This window comes from Xiphophorus hellerii, chromosome 7 (genome assembly GCF_003331165.1).
Source record: "Xiphophorus hellerii strain 12219 chromosome 7, Xiphophorus_hellerii-4.1, whole genome shotgun sequence".
Taxonomy (NCBI): Eukaryota; Metazoa; Chordata; class Actinopteri; order Cyprinodontiformes; family Poeciliidae; genus Xiphophorus; species Xiphophorus hellerii.
In genome coordinates this window covers 5,062,036-5,079,737 of record NC_045678.1, presented here as the reverse complement: position 1 = coordinate 5,079,737, position 17,702 = coordinate 5,062,036, and the positions used below count along the sequence as shown (strand labels likewise).

At 38.1% G+C, this 17,702-nt stretch overlaps 1 protein-coding gene across 1 annotated transcript in view; it reads right to left on the bottom strand.

The window, feature by feature from the left end:
- Positions 1–5,842: 5,842 nt before the first annotated feature.
- The window catches only part of htr2aa (5-hydroxytryptamine (serotonin) receptor 2A, genome duplicate a), a 71,484-nt gene continuing 59,624 nt past the window's right edge, over positions 5,843–17,702 (bottom strand). Inside the window, exon 3 of the mRNA XM_032568829.1 lies at positions 5,843–7,864. Coding sequence (XP_032424720.1) covers positions 7,002–7,864 — 863 coding nt within the window. The 3' untranslated portion in view covers positions 5,843–7,001. The remainder of the gene's footprint in view (positions 7,865–17,702) is intronic.

Sequence of the window (17,702 nt, the reverse complement as noted above, 5' to 3'; positions counted from 1 at the left end):
TGGGCTGCCCACGACTGTTTTATGAAGATAAATTGGACGGTTGGACAGCTCTTGCTCGGGGCGAAACAGATTAGTTCAATATGACAACCTCCCTTTCCTCTTAAATCACTGGCTCCAGCATAATACGTGCAATGTTCCAAATTTGGTTCTGTCTGAAAGGAAATCATCGCTAATGAATCAAAGAGTAAAAGGATTACGCTGCTGGAAAACTCCTCAGCGGGGACAGTCCTGTTCCTCTGATAGTCTTGAAGAAGATCAACGTCTTAACATCTGTTACTTCTACCTGTGTCTGCATAGCAGAACATGATTATAGAGGTTTATGTCTGAGTCATCAGGCGCAACTCTCTGTATGGCCGACATGACAACTTGAATGTTTCCATTCACGCTTTTTGCCATCATGTGAATATTGAATGCGTCTTAAGGAAAGATTAAAGACGTTTTAAGGTGCGAAGAACTATTAAATGTGTAGAAAATGTAGACTTTCAACCATTAAGTCTCAGAAGGAAACGTCTGCATGAATTTTGATGCTATTTGTGAACCTATTGCTGCCCTCATGTTCTTGTTATATAAGAAATGCATTGATTTTGCTGTCAAATTAAACAGTAAATGTTCAAGATAGGAATAAGTTTTTGAAGCTGCTCCTGTGAAATGATATTACATCATAAGTTTCTGAACTGTTTATTCGATTTTGTAAAACAACTACCAAGTAGTAGATAAAGTGTCTCAAAGGTATGTGTTAAATATGCATCAATAGGAATCTGAGCTGCATTAAAGCCTGGAGCATACCCATTATTTTACTCATATTAGTCTGTTTAAAGCAGGTCAAATTCGGATGCTGATGAATATTGAAGAAAAGTGGATTACTTTTTGAAATATATTGTGATCGATCATTAATAAGACGAGGAACTTACAGAAAAACAAAATAATTGACGAAGCTACAGCAGGTTTATATGGTCTTTGCCTACTGGGTTAAGAATACACACGAAGAATATCTTCTAATCTCATATATTTCTCTGTTTTTTGCAAAAAAAAAAAAAATCTGCCTCCATACAATCTCTGGGAGAACAATAAAATGTTATATTTCTTCTTTTCACACCAAGAACTTTGACATAATGCATTTGAAAATTTTAATTCTGACGCTGACTCTAATATTCCAAGCTAAAATCCCTAAACTGTTCTTGATATTTTACAAGATTGTGATCACTTTTTGTAATAGCTAACGGGTTACCGGTCACATAAAGACATTATGATCTGACCTGGTATTTTCCACTGCAGAAATCAAACTCGTTAAACAGCTTCGGCGTTATTCTAATAGTTCAGTCCAAGTTCTGAAAAGGTTAAAGGATGAAAGGAAAACAAGCATAATACATTCATTGTGCAAATGTATTATGCATTATTAAGGCTCTAGACATGGTAGTTTTGCTAAAAAATATACATATATAAAAAAAAGTACAGTTCAGGGATTGGAGAGAAATCGCTGGTAGATGAATGTAAAGATTGGTATTCGTTCCACAGCGATCTCTGATTCCTTCTCCCTGCTGGTTTCTTTCAGTGACCCAGTTTTTTTTTTCGTTTTTTTTGTGAATTTTTAAGTAGTGAGCGTTTGAGGATAGTGTGTAGAGGAAAGTTTTACATGAAAACAGACTTGGAAAATTTTAAGGAGACTGAAAAATACCTTCAGCAAACAGCCCAAAGGATTTAGATTGTTTGGGCTCTTGGTGTTCAAGATATTGATTTCTCTTAAGTAACGTAAACGGTTTTAGTTTTGAGGGCTGTTTTTTTTACTTTTTTCCCCCCTGAAACTTTTTAATCGTTAACTCTCGTTAAATCCGTTTAAGGAAGAAGGATCTTACACATTTCTCCCACTTTTTCCTCTTTACTTTGACTTTAAAACAAAAAAAAAAAGCAAAAATAAATGTCACCATTAAACATCAATATCCAACATACAAAAGAAATGTGACAGCCACCGTCAAACATCAAGTCCCAAAATAGACACTAGTGAAAAATAAATAAAAGAAAATACATCTCCTCCAAGCCAGAGTCACATTGTAGATGCAGAGTTACATCAGTAGAGAGTTTTTATGATCTTCACATCAACGCAACGGCAACACAAAGAGGCTGGTCACGTCATCACACTGGGTCCAGCTTTATTTGAACCAAAACTTGTTTTGTTTGCCACCAGTAGGAGCGGTGTGGAAATGGCCGTCTTCTCTCTGCTACAATGTAGCTTTTTTTCCTGTAGTGAATGCTAAAGCTAGTTAGCATTGGGTGAAGCGCACCGATGAAGAATATGTTCTGATCTCATGTAAGATAAACGGTTTCCCTGTAACTATAAACTTTTTTCTGTGCCATTAGCACATTTATCAGCGAGTACACGGGGTTGATTGGCATCGCTAAGCCCCTCCTCCTAGCTCTGATTGGTTGTTTTTGCTGCATTTTCCTCAGACGGCAATAGCAGCTCAGGGAGGAGGTGGAGGAGATTGATCATTTTACAGATTATCTGTCTCATATTAAACTTTCACAACACAGTGGCACAACTTTAACAAATATGTAAAAAAAAAAAAAAAGTTACATACTGGAGCTTTAAAACCAGAATTTTTCTTTTTTTCAGAGGAAAGGAAATGGCCATTCTGACTGATTACGACGGTACTTTAAATACACCACCACAGCATGGGCCCGACCCAACAGGAACTGGAATCACGGCAATTACTTTGTGACACTTTGTCGCTTAGTAATTTATAACCCTCGCTTCTTTTTAGGGGGAAGCTCTCCAGGTCTCAGTGGGGAACATTTCACTTGAAAATGAATCTGAATAAAATGCCCGAATAATGAATAAGTTCTGTATTGCAACAGAACACATTTTTCCTCAGAAGTACACACGAGTCTAGCATTTCTGTTTGTGATCGCAGTAATTAAAACCTCATAGCTTGTGCTTGCTCACACGGAAACCTGTACTTTTTGGCAAAATAATGAAATGTTTGTGTCTGTTCTCGATGAAGCAAAAAGCAAACACCCGCTGAGCTTTATTGTTGTTATTTAAGACAGATTTTGGCCATTTTTAAAACCCAAATCCTTTGCTGACGTGAAAAAATCTCCCAGCCTGCTGTGGTAATAACACCTGTGCTGACAATAAATAATTTGTATACATCATGCTTTTGGCAGTTTTCAAATAACAGTTTGACTGTGACAGCATGAAATTAAGTGTAACAAGAGTTTCTTTTTTCTTTTTGTTTGGTTATTGAGATTTGCTGAGCTACCTTTATGTGTCATAAGTTATCTGTTACAGAATTTAAGCCTATCTGCCTTTAAAATAGACAAATTTCTTTCATTTAACGAGACATAAATGCTTGTTGATTTCTATTGTCATGGCAAAATGTTTTGACACTAACATATCAATACGCAGAAAGTTAAGGTTGTTATCAAGAGTCATAAGATCAAATGCCAGAAAGGAAAATGTGATACATGGCTGTGGGTAGGACATGCCCAAACTCTCGATTCCATAAAAAAAAAGGATATTTTAACAACCTGTAATTAGTGTTTAGACGAGAATGCATCACAATTTAGGATATGGCTCAGATTCTGATAGTCTACTAAAAATGTTAGGGGAAAAAATGTGATCTTGCTCACATTTTGTGTAATTTTATTGTATTGAAACTTCTGCAATTATTATTAGTTAATTTCAGTATACCATCATAAACATATTTTTTTGTTTGTTTATTTTTTAAAAGAAAAAATATACCAAAGAAGTAAAGTATATATATATATATATATACTTCCATATATATATGGAAGTTATATATAACTTCCATAAACTTTCAGTCATGAATCATTTCTCCAAATGACTGAAAGTCATTTGGAGAAAATATTTTCTAACTATTTAGATGATAATAAGAACTTATTTTATTGATGCAGTTCACTGTAATATATTACTTTTCATAGCCTTCCTTCTTCCAATTGTTAACCATTCGACACAGCCTGCTAATTTAGTCATTTCTGAACAAAATTTAAAGTTATATGGTTTTCACATTCTTTAAGACATGCTTTAATATATCTAAAGATTGTCTTTTCTGCTTTTATTTTCCAGTCTATAAGGTTATAGCGGCCCTTCTTCAAGTCCCGGTTGATTTGAGAGCTGGACACAGAGTGAAGTGATCAGTTGACAGTAAATGATTTTTAACAAACTCAATCCCTGAAGTGGAGAAAGGTCTTTCAGTTATCTATGATAAAACGACTTCAGGCCCATTCATGTCCCTGTAACTTGTGAAGAAGCAAACAAAAGAAAACATAACACATTTTTGTTGAGGCAAAGTGAATAAAAGAGATCAGACATGTCGCCTTCAACTGATGTGAATTTGACATGTGAACAGTCAAAGAGGTCAGATGGTGCAAATGCTGGTAGCTAGCTAGCCTCTGTGAGGTGAGCAAGTTGTTTGCTCATCTCACATTAAATATCTGGCTAGATATTTAACGCTAAATATCTAGCATTAAACTTTGGTCACGTCTTATCGGAATAGAGAATTTCTGAAATGGGATTTCTTGTGTTTATTTCAGAAATAGTCAGTGGAAAACTAAAGAAAACATTGAGTGGTGGAAGCCTAACAGCTACTTTCACTTTCATGCTAGCAAACTGATGCAACTCGAACTGAAAATGTCCGATCCCACTTAATTGGACTTTACATTACAGTTAATAACCATTTCATAGGAGCCTTTTGTAAAAAAAAAAAAAAAAGAAGTTTCTGTTTCCTCTGCCAAACAACATCCCTGTTACTACGCTAACAATCTGCCACGTTAGCTTAAATGTTCTGTGGCTTGCTCCTCCGGCAGACCTAATAATTGACATATTTTGAAGCTGCTATAGCCATAACGTTAATATAGTAACATGGAAGTTGTTAAGATGAGAAAACAGCCACAATCCTGACATTATTGTCTTAATAAAGTATAGGCAGTAAATATCTGGCAGTATAGTATTTTATCTCAGAGCTAGGAACAGTTTCAGTTGTTTTAAATTGTTAAAATCAGCTATGAGAGTCTGACTAGCCGTCAGCCTTTTACATCTCTTAGGATTTATTCACTTTTCCACAAACTCACTGTGATATGACATCCATCTGCTAAGTGGAAAAAAAACAGCAGAGCATGAAATCTTAAAAATGTTTTACAAAAATGATAGCTTTTATCTCCCTGAGCCCCCTCCTCTCATCTGTACCAATTAAGACCCTCTCTGTAGAGAAGGCTGTCATTCACAAGTGGGCAAGTAACCATAGCAATTGTACAAATGGCAGTGTTCGCTACTGGTTACACAGAGGTTCTTCCTGCCACTGGTTGGTCTCACATTGTGGACTCCTGCTCTTTATTTCACAAGCAGAAGAATAAACTAAAGGACTTGATTTCACTTTCCCATATAATACTAAATCTTTAGTGCTTCCACCACATTCTGACAAAATAAAAATTACATATCTCAATTAAAATAACCCAGTTCTGCTTTATTCAATGGCATGGTAGGTCCACTGTTGATAAAAAGACAAAGGAGTAAATTTCTGCCAAGTAGCTAAAGAGGTTTAGAATCAATTTCATAAATTTTCAAGGAAAACCTTGGAAATTTCAAACTTTGAAAAGTTTCAAATTTTCGACTTTTGATACTGAAAAAATTCCATGTTTGTTTTCCTATTTTTGGGGAAAAACCAACTTTATTAATTTGAAAATTTTAGCTTTGTCTAGCAAATTTTCAAGCATAGACATTTTCTTGGTTTTTCTAAAAAACAAATCTGAGATTAATGTCAACATTTCTGAGATTTATTTTCACAGTCAATTTTCAGTTTTTTTAACTTAAATTTTAAAGCTTTTTGTAGATTTCTGAGATCAATCTCAAAATTTCTCCATTTTTTTGGGTGGAAATTTACTCCTTTTTTTCCCTTTGTACAACGGCCCTGCTACGCTGTCGTAGCTTCAAGTCCCAGAAGATGATGTACAATGTCCAACTCTGGCCTGAACACCACATCCTGCGTCAATGAGACATTTAATTCAGTCTTTCACAGCAGTTCCACATTCACAGATTTTCATACAAAGGTTTTAACATGTGGTAGCCACCTATCAGAGCACTGAACACAATGTGTTATGACTGAAACAACTGGAAATGTGCACCCATAGTTTGGTAAGAGCACAATATGAGCTGGGACTTTTACAAGGGGATACATCAACATTTAAACCCTCTTCATTTCCTGCTATTATATAATCTCATTTTGCAGTCTTCATATCAGCAATGCAACAATCATCTTCACGCTTGAAAATATAAACCTTTAAAAGTTACTCATACAGAGTTTCAACAAAACAGAGGCAGAAAGTTTTTTTTCTTCTTCTTTTTTGGCAGCCTAAGCTGACCTTTGTGAGTGTTTTGAGTCAAGGTGTGCCAGGTTTTCCCTCTCTGACACCTTCGTTCCACCAAGTGGGAGCAAATCCAATATAATCCCCTCTGATCCACCCAGAGGTACAGTTTGATGGAAGGTGGGATGCCAGGCAGCTGGCAGAGTGAACGAGCTGCTCTGGTTTACTGCAGGTGAGTGCCCAAGGGTAGAGAAATTATACAAAAATACAATTATTTCTTTTTAGTAAAAGTGACATCTTTCGTTGTGGCCGGGTGCCTAAGAGTAAATTTCTCCCTTTAAGTGGAAGTTTGTAATTAGAAATCAGCTAGATTTAAAATTTAAATTTTAAATCTGCAATTGTCACTTTGGAAAATTAACTTTTACTTCAGTTGCTCCAGGTCTTGTCAATTGATCAAATGCTGAACTAATCTGAACTGTGCACTTACAGCTGAAGCTGTTCAGAACGCTTTTATAATGCACTAAGTGCCTTGTGCCTTTTTGATTATTACGACAACAAGATTTAAACTCTCTACACTTTAAATTGGTAGGGACAGTCTCTGTACCTTCAGCAAACAGATGAAGTGTAGGCCTTTATCTGATGTGTGGTCAGCTACCTTTACAAAGGGTTTTCTTTGATATTCCTTACACACTGCTCTCATCTTTGTCTCTTTGGCTTTTGCCCTGTTTGCACTTTTCCGTTTCCTTCCCCGGCAGGGAGAATTCCCTTCCTTCCGTCTCACCGTGCGTCGCTCCGTTGCGTAACCTCCCCATGTCGCCCAGGGGCAGATGGGTGGAGTTGAAGGCCAGAGGCGGGATGGTGTTCACCAGTATGAGCTGGAGAGGCTTCTTCTCTGGCTGATACTGGCAGCGGATGTACCGCATGAAAGCTGTGCGGTACGTCTTGTTGAAAAGTGTGTAGACCAGCGGGTTGACGGCCGAAGACAAGTACCCGACCCAGACGAAGATGTTCAACAGGCCCTCCATGACCTCCGGGTGGCAAATGTTGTGGTGGCACACGACCATCAGCACGTTGGTGATGAAGAACGGGCACCACATGACCACAAAGAGGAAAAACACGACTCCCAGCACCTTGGACGCCTTCTGCTCGTTGCTGATGGACTGCATGGTGCGTCGTCCGAACATCGACCCGGAGATGCTCTCCCGGGCGCCGCCGAGACCGCTGCCGCTTCCTCTCCCACCGGCCTCTCGGCTAATGGAGCGCCTGAAGAGTTTCTCGGAGGACAGGGAGCTCTGAGGGAAGAAGCTCAGCGTGAACGTGGTGCTCCATTTGGGCCGCGGGACGAGCTGGTCCAAGCAGAGCGTGGCTTCGTTCTGCAGGGCATGGATGGTCAGGAAGTAGGTGACGATCATGATGGTTAGCGGAACGAAGAAGGCGATGAAGGAACCCACCAGAACAAAGTTGTCGTCTGTCAGCAGGCAGTTTCCATTTTTAAAGACTTTGGAGTGGTCTCTGAGTCCCAGCACGGGAATCGGCATTGAGATGCCTGCAGAGAGGGAAGGAAGCAGAAGAAAATGTCAGAAAACTTCAATTCAAGCTTCAATACTCAGGTGGGAAAAGCAATGATTTTTGAAAGAAAGTCTCACGGAGTCGAGGCAGTTTTGCACATGTCAAGTTGGGGTGAAAGCAAATGTGGAAGAAAGTTGCTCTAGTCAGATGAGACCTAAATAGAAGTTGTTGACCTAGTTTTCACAAAGTTACGTTTGGTAGAAAACTAATTCCGTGCATCAGGAAGGATGGGAAAATAGTCAGCGTTAACGGGAAGATGAATGGAGTTAAAACCATTTGGAAGGGTATAGATCGAAACATATTGATGGGTTCAAGAGATCCATTCAAAGCCCAGCCCTAAATCTAACTGATATGTAGCAAGACGTGAAAACAGATGTTCACTCTATCCAACCTGATTGAAATTGAGCTATTTCACAAAGACAACGTCCTGAATGTGTAATTACAGCTGCAAGTACCCAAAAATACTTGCAGCTGTAAATGTGATCCTTTGCAGCCCTGCTACGAAAGATTGACAATTTTGCGGTAATAATTTTTTTACTCACACAGCAAATAAAATCTACCTATGGGAGAGTAGCCATTGAGTCATCATCACTTAAAATCTCCTGACAAGGACAGCAATTTGTATCAAATTTCCCTTTCAAGATTTGTTTGTTTTTCATTGACCTTTCCTTTGAGGCAGGGGTGTCCAAAGTCAGTCCTCGAGGGCCGGCATCCTGCATATTTTAGTTGTCTCCCTGGTGGTACCAGCAACCTTTTCAGCATGTCAATGTTCTTCTTAGGCCTTCTAACGAGCCATCATTTGATCCAGGTGCGTTAAACCAGGGAGAGAACTAAAACATGCAGGATGCCGGCCCTCCAGCACCGACTCTTGATACCCCTGCTTTGAGGGGTCAAGTGACCACTGCAGTTCCCTTTTAATTTTTGTCCACTGCCTACCAGTTTTTTACCTTCCATTTTCTTTTCCTAAAATAAAACTAGATCTAGGGGATACCTCCAGTCGTTTGTTACGACTGGAGGTATTATAAATAAATACAAATACTGCATTATTTGGTTTCCTAAACCAAAACTCCCACATCAAGCAGATCAGTTTGGGTAAACCTAATCAAATATTGTATTGCCAAGAGGTTTCGTATGATGGTGAGGAATTTGTACATGACATCAACAGGATTAGGACTGAAGAAGATAAACTGAGCAATTGCCCCCCTGGTGCGTTCTCATTACCAGCTCCATAACAAAGAAAACGCCCGAGTGGAGAATAAAGGGAATGGAAGCACTTCGGGGTGGAGGCTGGAAATCATCAGTTCTGGCAGACTAAAAGTGTGACTCACTACTGGGAACAAGACGGTCAAAGGCGGCTCACTTTCAGCATGTTTGGATGTCTAACAGGACACTGAATACTGTGGAGCTTTGTCATCTGTATGAGCCCAGGAATCAAAGTCTACAGGAAGCAATAACTGACAGTGAAATAATGCAACATTTTTATGTGTAATTTAGAATCATAAAGCAGAATGTCTCTGTCGGGGGAAATGGTTCAGAGTAAGTGGGAGGACAGCTTGTCATTTTTTCCACTTAAACGGATCAACCTTCGAGCAATTATTGTATGAAAAGGTGCAGTAATTTGTTTGGGTTTTGTAAGCCCTGCGGCCTTTTATCAGATTCCTTTCATGTGCCTCTCTCCATATACGCATTTGCTGCCATTTTAGCCCTCATACTGCTGCTTTATTAAGTTATTTGCCATCTATGTTGTTTCACTGGACCTCTTATTGCCTGTTTTCATCTTTCTGAAATCACATTCAGCTGTTTTGTTCCTACTGACTCCATTGTTTGTTGCTTTGTCAGTGTCTGGTTCACTGTTTTGTCCCAACAGGAATGTAGATCCTCCCAACATGTTATTGCATATATTGTATTTCTACAGCAAACATAGTTAATCTGGACACAATATAGATTTGTATATAGCTGTGCCTTAGAGGATGAAGCTCCTCCTCAAAGTTGTAGTTTCCAAGCTTCTGCCTCACAGAGCAGCCCTGTGGTATAACTCCCCCACTCAGCTCCTTCAGACTAGCCAGCAGCAATTAGCAAACACCTGGTGGATCTGTTCATCTGCTGAGCTCATTATAGGAGCCACTTCTAAAAAAGGGTTAATAGAGGAGCCATGTTGTGACGACTTCCTGAAGGTGGAGTTTCAGAAAGAGCAGGAGCTTCTTAAAGAGACAGAAGTCATTTTTTTAAAAGTCATATTTGCTGGAATATATGCTTTTGTTTACAGCTGAAGTTAACATAGTTACTCGATTGTGGTATGAAATGGTGCTAGGTGCGTGTAAAATACATAATACTGTCTCTTTAAACCATCTCTGACATGAACTAGAGACAGCCTGGTGTCCCGTCTACAGGCGAGTGTAAAACACTAAGACTAGAATAAGAAGAAAAACGGAACAAACAGAATAATTATTTCTCTAAAGCTGTCTGTATATGCATGTTTGAGACAAATAAGTTAATCGAAAACATCAACAAATTTGTACTCTCCACAGTACAAAGCAATGATAAATCGGGGATGCTTACCTTTATCTTGGATGGACTGTGTTGCTAAATAATTACAGCTCAAAATGTCAGTGGTAACACACACACACACACGCGCGCGTGCCGGTGCACCAGAGTGTTGATGGTGAGCAGTAGAACATTTGCAACTAAAAATCAGAAATACTGCTCTTGAACTCAAAAAGTAAATGTTTAGAACATTTGTACCATGTTCAGGTGAAATCTTTGCTAAATTTACTGATAAAGTTGCTGCTGAACACTTTTGTATCACACCACATTTGGTGGGACAATACAAATCTTTTTTGTGCAACCTGAAGATCTTCAGTATATATGATGTGTGTGACTGTCATAGAATGAGTGTGTTTTGGGACTGACATCGTGCTGTAGATTACTTTTAGTTATCTGGAGATGAAGGTTTAATGGTTTCTACAGTCTGAATGCCCCAAAGTTGTGAAATAATTGTTTACTAAATTAGTCAGAAAATAATGATTCTATTGTAATGTCAGCTTCATATAACCATCAGCATGTGAAAGTGATAGGTGTATGATAGGTTGCTGCATTGAGTCAACAACTCGATGCAATCTGCTGGATTTCCTTACATAGAAACGTTTCTTAAGAAAAGCCAGGAAATGGTTTTAATGAGGAAAGAAATCCTCAGGAGTCTGGAGGGAGAGCAAAACCTGCATGTCGACCAACAATGATTGATGTCATTGGTAACAGTGACATTATCTATATACACGTTTTTTGATTCGTCAAAAACCCTTTCGGCATATCTCACTGGAATCATAAAAAAAAACAACAAAAAAAAACCTAAAGCTACTTCCTGTGTTTTCTGTCTTCCCCAAAGTCCCCTGGATGGCAAATCCTCCACTTAATATTCTCTGAACACGGCACACAAGACGGCAGAAAACCTGACAGAAGTGAAGGAGAAGATAAAAAGAGATCAAGTGGCAGGAGGAAGAGGAGGGAGAGTCACGAAGAAGACGAAGGGGAAGAGGATTTAGCAGCCTGAAAACTGATCAGGCTCTGTAGGCTAACATAACGCTCAATAACAGGGAAACGTCATTTTAAAAGTGGACAATTTGCATCGTCCTTTAAAAAATGTATCTAATATTTTAGAAAAGCAGCAATCTGCTTCAGCTATCTGAGATAAAGAACTAAAATATCATCTCAATTGAAACAGCAGTAAAAAATATGCTTAATTTTTTTTTTTAAATACCACAATTAGTTAATAAGCTCACCACAGAGCAAAAACAACAACAAAAAAAAAACTTCCAATTAATATAAAATGTATTTTCTATACAGAAAATGGTTTTTGGGGTATTTGGTAAAAGGTTGATCAAACCAAGCAACAACAAAAAATAAGATTCAGATTCCTTAATAATACATGTTCAACTGGTGAGTCACAAAATGGCAGCATTTGATTGACTAGTAATTTCATCTGGATTGACGGGGCAAAGAAGTGAATAACAAGTGAAAACCTGAAGCCGTTCATGTTCTCCTCACTTTTCCTTGAACGTATATTTTCTGTTGTAGGAAACCTGTAACTTGAAGAGCCATTTAAAGAAAATCCTATTTCTAGAGCAAATGCCAGCTAGCGCATGTGAAGTGTGACAACGCTGCTTATTATCGCTGCTTATGATGCCGTTGGGATAAAAAGTAGATTTTTTATCTGGAGTGCTGATCCTGTCGTAGAACCGTCCGAGCTGCTTAATGGCCTGAACTGTGTCGTATTTTTCTAAATATGTGAATGTTGCTTTGCGGTGCGATTATGGTCACGGTAATAAAGCACGGTGATATTTTGGCTGGACGTTTGTCTTTACTGGGTCTCATGTGACATTTCCACAGGCCCGTGGAAGTCGGAAGTTATTAGAGGATCTATCAAAGAACGCAGCTGCTTAAGGAAACATGAAGGGGTTTTAAATATTACAACAAAAGTTTTACAGAGGAAAGTAATATCAGGCCTGCACATATTTTCGAGCAGAAAAGTCTGCACAACAATGTGACGCCCTTAGTGATGTAAAAAGGTGACAAAGTGCTCCGGATTGTGGCTATCACTTTAACTCATTAGCATCACAAATGACTAGAAATGGTTTGGAACAATTTCAAGACTTAGATGATGAGCTGCTTTTTGAGATTTAACAGTCATCAGAGAGATTATGTGTTGTTTTTTTACATTATCTACAGGTCATTTGATGATGTAACAAAAGGAGTAATTATTTTCTCCCAGGTTGTGTTTCGAGACTTTATTCCCCTTATTGAATAAACCACCATTTGAAAACTGCTTATGTTTCTCAGGTTACCTTTATCCAGTATTTATTTGATTATCGGAAACATGTAAGTGTGACATAAAAAGGAAATCTGTACGGAGGCAAACACTTTCTCCCAGCTCTATGCTGTTGTTGGTCAGCATTTTAGTAAAAATCTTCCATGTGGATACGAGCATAAAAATGAACATGCTCCCCCTTCAGGTCATATTTCCTACTAGCTACAAAATGATGGTCATTTTTTAAAATGGCTGCTATTTTTCACCATTTTCAACCAGTTATTGCCATAAAATGTTACCTGTTATCATGACTTGGACGAACCTTTTCACATCATCTTTTCACACATGTGGTAATAATTTTTCATGCAACCTTAAAGTGATTATATGGAGCAAAATCAGATGCCAAAACTGAAACTCGGGACTTTGTTTGCGAGTCTCACACCAGTCGTTGGCAGGAAGGAGATAACATTGTGTGACACAGAATGGTGGTTAGCGTTAGCTTCTGCTAATGAATTTATGAGTTTCGTGGTTTAGCGTTAGCAGAGCTAATTTTTTTTATGTGTTTAACGGTTTAGCATTACCTTCTTCTTATGCTAAAGCGTCTATGTTTAGCGGTCTATCAATAGGTGAGCTAAGATTCTTGTTTAGTGGATTAGTGAACGTAACTTTTTGGTTTGCTGTGGCCACCACTGGCATGAACAACTGCCTAATAATGTGAACACAATTACAACCATGGCAGCCATTTTGACAAATGTCCACCACAAAGAGGAAACACAAGTTCAAGCAAATATGTTTTCTACAGTTCAAGATAAGTAAGCTATGATTTGACACCACAGGACATGCAAAAACCTAATTTTCCACGACAACCATGATGATTGTCTGGGAAAATCAAAACATTATCAGTAAATGTAATTCTATTTGTTCAATCATGTATGAGTTGACACCAAAAATATTATCTTTGAGAGAAATTGGCACATTTAGTATAAAAATAAATCTTTCTTCATGACCACTTTGATTTTTTTCAGTGGCTAAAATGTTTTTTTTTTTAAATATCCAATGACCTACTGCGGCATGTAGAACGTTTACAGAGTCTCTCTGGTCCACAGTAACAAGGACGGCATTTTTGATTTCACCAGCTGTAGAATATCATGAGTAAATCATCTTTTTGTTCTTTTCTCCAGTGTTTTTTCAGGGTGAGTACAGACACTCTAGACATGAGATGATTCAAACAGAGGAAATCCAGCGTTCAGCTCTGCCAGCCGCTGACGAAGCGACAAACGGAGAGGCGATGACTCCTCTGAAGACTGAGAGCCTGAGGCGACATTCAGTTTAGCCAAAGGGTACGGTTCCCCTGTGACAGCTTGTACCTGCCGTCATACGCTTGCTGTTGCTATGACAGCAGGTACGTTTTCTGGTCTATGTTGGTTTCTTTTCAACATGTAGTCTTCTTTCTATTCTGTATTCTGTTTTATAGAACTTTACGACTGAGTGAAGATTTATATGGATATTTTTGCACTTAAAGGGACGGTGTTATGTATTTTCCAGCTACATAATTGAGCCATTTTACGGCACAATCAAGTAACTATTTCACCTTGTTATTAAAATGTTGTACAAATCAAACTTTGCAATTTGACGCCTTAAAATTGGACCTCTGTCTCTTTAAGAAGCTCCTGTTCTTTCTGACACTCTGCCTTCAGGAAGTCATCACAACAACTTTCCTCTACCAAACGTCCAGCAACGTCTTGATGAACTCAGCACCACTCGTTTTCTGCCCCCTGAATGGTTGCCATGGGAGAAAAAAGGATTTCTCAAACATGCATGAAATATTTCAAGCGCTTCAGGTATGTTTTTGGCAAGGTAGTACCATTACAGTATGATGTAAAGCTCAGAAACGTTGATTTTACACGATACTGCCCCTTTAAGAAGAAACACCATCAATCCACAGGTTGGGAGGGTTGATCGTTTCTCGGCGTTGCTAGGGAAAATCAATCTAACCTAACTTAAAAAAAAAAATTTGGCTAACAGTTAATTAATGATTTAACAAGGGCATAATTACTTTTCCATGTAAGGCCAGATTGTTTCCAGCAGCTTTTTTCCCCTTAATAGATTAAATCAACATATAAAAACACACCTTGTAATTTAGTCAAGTTATTCCTGTTTGATTATATAATCAAATGATCTGAAACATTTAATTGTGACATTTAGAAATAAATGTTTTCATTTTAACATTGTCGTATGAGCGCTAACACGTTGCGGCGGCCCATATTTAAGCTCTGGTAATCACTGGAGACTTGCAATCAGAACCAAAAGGTACCAAACTCATCCCACAGAGTTCATGTTAAACCAAAATGATATCTTTCAAAATGTATAAAACTCTTACATTTTTATCTGGTAATCTCTGATGAACGGGTCAAACGGTGCCTGAAAAGTGAATTCAAACAAACAAGGGAATAAAAAGCAAATCCATTTTGATCCTATAGCAGAATGTATAATAGATACAGTGAACCGTAGTGTACTGCTTTGTAAAAGCAGTGTCTATTTTCTCATGTTTTTCTGTGAAGACAGCTTACATCTCACCAAGTCATGAAGAATCATTAAATGTGAATTTACAAAAAAAAAAAAACAAGAGATAATTACAGGGATGAATCACCCGGTTCAAGCCTCATCTCAGTGTTATGACAAGAATATTTTAAGTTAACAATAAAAAGAGATTTTTTTTTTTTACCCACACATAGTCATTATTTGTTATCGACACACACACACCCACACACCCCCACACACACACACACACACACCGCCCTTTGTTGTCCCCCTCTCTTTATTAATGCCAACCTTCCTCTCTGTAACGTGTCTGTCCAGACGTGTGCGTAACATCGCGGTCTGTTCACATCACAACCAGCAGCTGCGGTCGGATTACAGCGTCAGAATCCTGCTGCATTGTCCTGATTCCCAGCACAAGGAGACACTTGGATCACAAGTGGCTGCAAAATTGACAAATGCTCTTCTAATGACAAAGAGACTGTGTTTGTTTTTCTTCTTTCTTTTCATTTTTGCCAGATGTCATTCCTACAGGAGCAAAGAGCTGGCAGCTTCTGACTCACTTTTCCAAGAAAAGCTGCTTTAAAGGAAACCGGCAGCAGTGTTGGTTCACTATGCAGAGGAAATGTGAATTAACTGACTGTGTTATCGTGCCAGTTACAGAAAAAAAAGAGAAAATTATGCAAAATGAATCGTAGCATATTGGTTTATGATCACAGATAAACTGTTCCTTATTATTTTTGCTAAAATAAAAACAACAATGTGAAGAAAAATAAATATACACACCAAGATTTTGCTTCGGTAAATAATAAAAAATGTTTTATCTCAAGTTAAATCCTATTTAATGTCTGTTACTTCTTATGTGTTGCTCCATCGTTAATTGTTATATATTGTTACATATAACATTCATGTCAGTGTCTTTTGCTCTGAAAAAAAGTTGTCTCTTTTAAACTTAAGTCCTCCTCTTATTTGTTTCTGACAGTGAAAGTTAAAGGACATTAAAACTTTTGCAAAAGTTTGTTTTCTACGTATTTGTTGAAACTGTCAGCATGTCGTGACGGTGCGGTATGATCTGTGAAGAGATCGATCTCCTGCCTGAGCTGCTGTTGCCGTCTGAAGACGTGCACCAAAAACAACCAATCGGAGCCAGGAGGAGGGGCTTAGCGCTGTCAATCATCCTCATGCACTAGCTGCTAAAGGCTGAGAAACTACTTACTGTTATAGGAAAACTGATTATCCGGCGTCATCGGTGGCTATGCTAACTAGCCTTAGCATTCATAACAGGCCGACGGGGAGAAAATGTCTTGTAGCAGAGAACAAGAGAGGGGGAGGGGAACTGGTGAGCGGTGCGCACACGGGCCTGGTTGACATCGCTAAGACCCGCCTCCTGGTTCTGATTGGTTGTTTCTAGTAAGCACTGGGAGAAGGCAGAGATGGATTTTTTTCTGTCTCATGCTGTCACCACATAGAGACAGTTTGAACAAATATGCAAAAAAAAAAGATTTTTTTTTTTAAAGTTACATGCGGCAGCTTTAAGGTAAAGACAAAGTAAAGGATGGAACCAACTAATAAAGAAGCTAAAAACCTTAATTTTTAAAAAAATATTTCCACAATATTCCACAATATCCCACAATACCTCTTCCTTTCTTTCTCTTAACAATTCCTCATTTAAGTAAAATCAGCCAGCTTCAATCGTTTATTTCAAAATGTCCAGTTAGGCATTTGTTTTACTGATTGCTCTTGTGTTTTAATCGCATGACGATATTGTGTCACAAGAAGGAGATTTTTTTTAAAACTAATATCACCTTTTTTGATTTTACAGAGTAAAATTCAGAACTCACCATCCATCCATCCATCCATCCATCATCCATCCATCCATCCATCCATTGTTCTTTTTAATTGTGAAGTTTGCTCAAAATGTTAATATCCAAAAAATCTCTACACTTTGTTGTCATTTCCAGCTATATTAGCAAGTTAACACATCAGAACAATCGAAACAAATCATTTCTCTATGATCTACAAAGTGTGTGAAACTTTGAGTTTATGTCTTATCCTTATATTTTGTATCATTGTGAGTCTAACTCGTAATTATCAAAAGTTTTTCTTTCCTTTAGAAGAGGTTCAAAGTACTGCTGTTCTTATTCAAGGTCCAGGATTGTTAAAATCTTATGCTAACAATGACAGATCAATGTCTAATAATCAGCGATTCCAGCCTGTCCTTTTGTTATAACTCACTATGCAGCTGAGACCTCAGACTAAAGTGTCAGAGGGATTTGAATTAAAACCTTAATTAAATAAAGATGGTATCAGACTGAGGTTGCATTACATTATCGCTATCATTTCTCACCTGTCAGTCTTCATTAAATAGTTTTCATATGTGGAAAGGGGGGAAAAAAAAGGTGTAAAATGTAAAACAGATGAAGTTATTTGACTCATTCAGATCCGATATTTGATCTATTTCTGCCACCACCGCCGG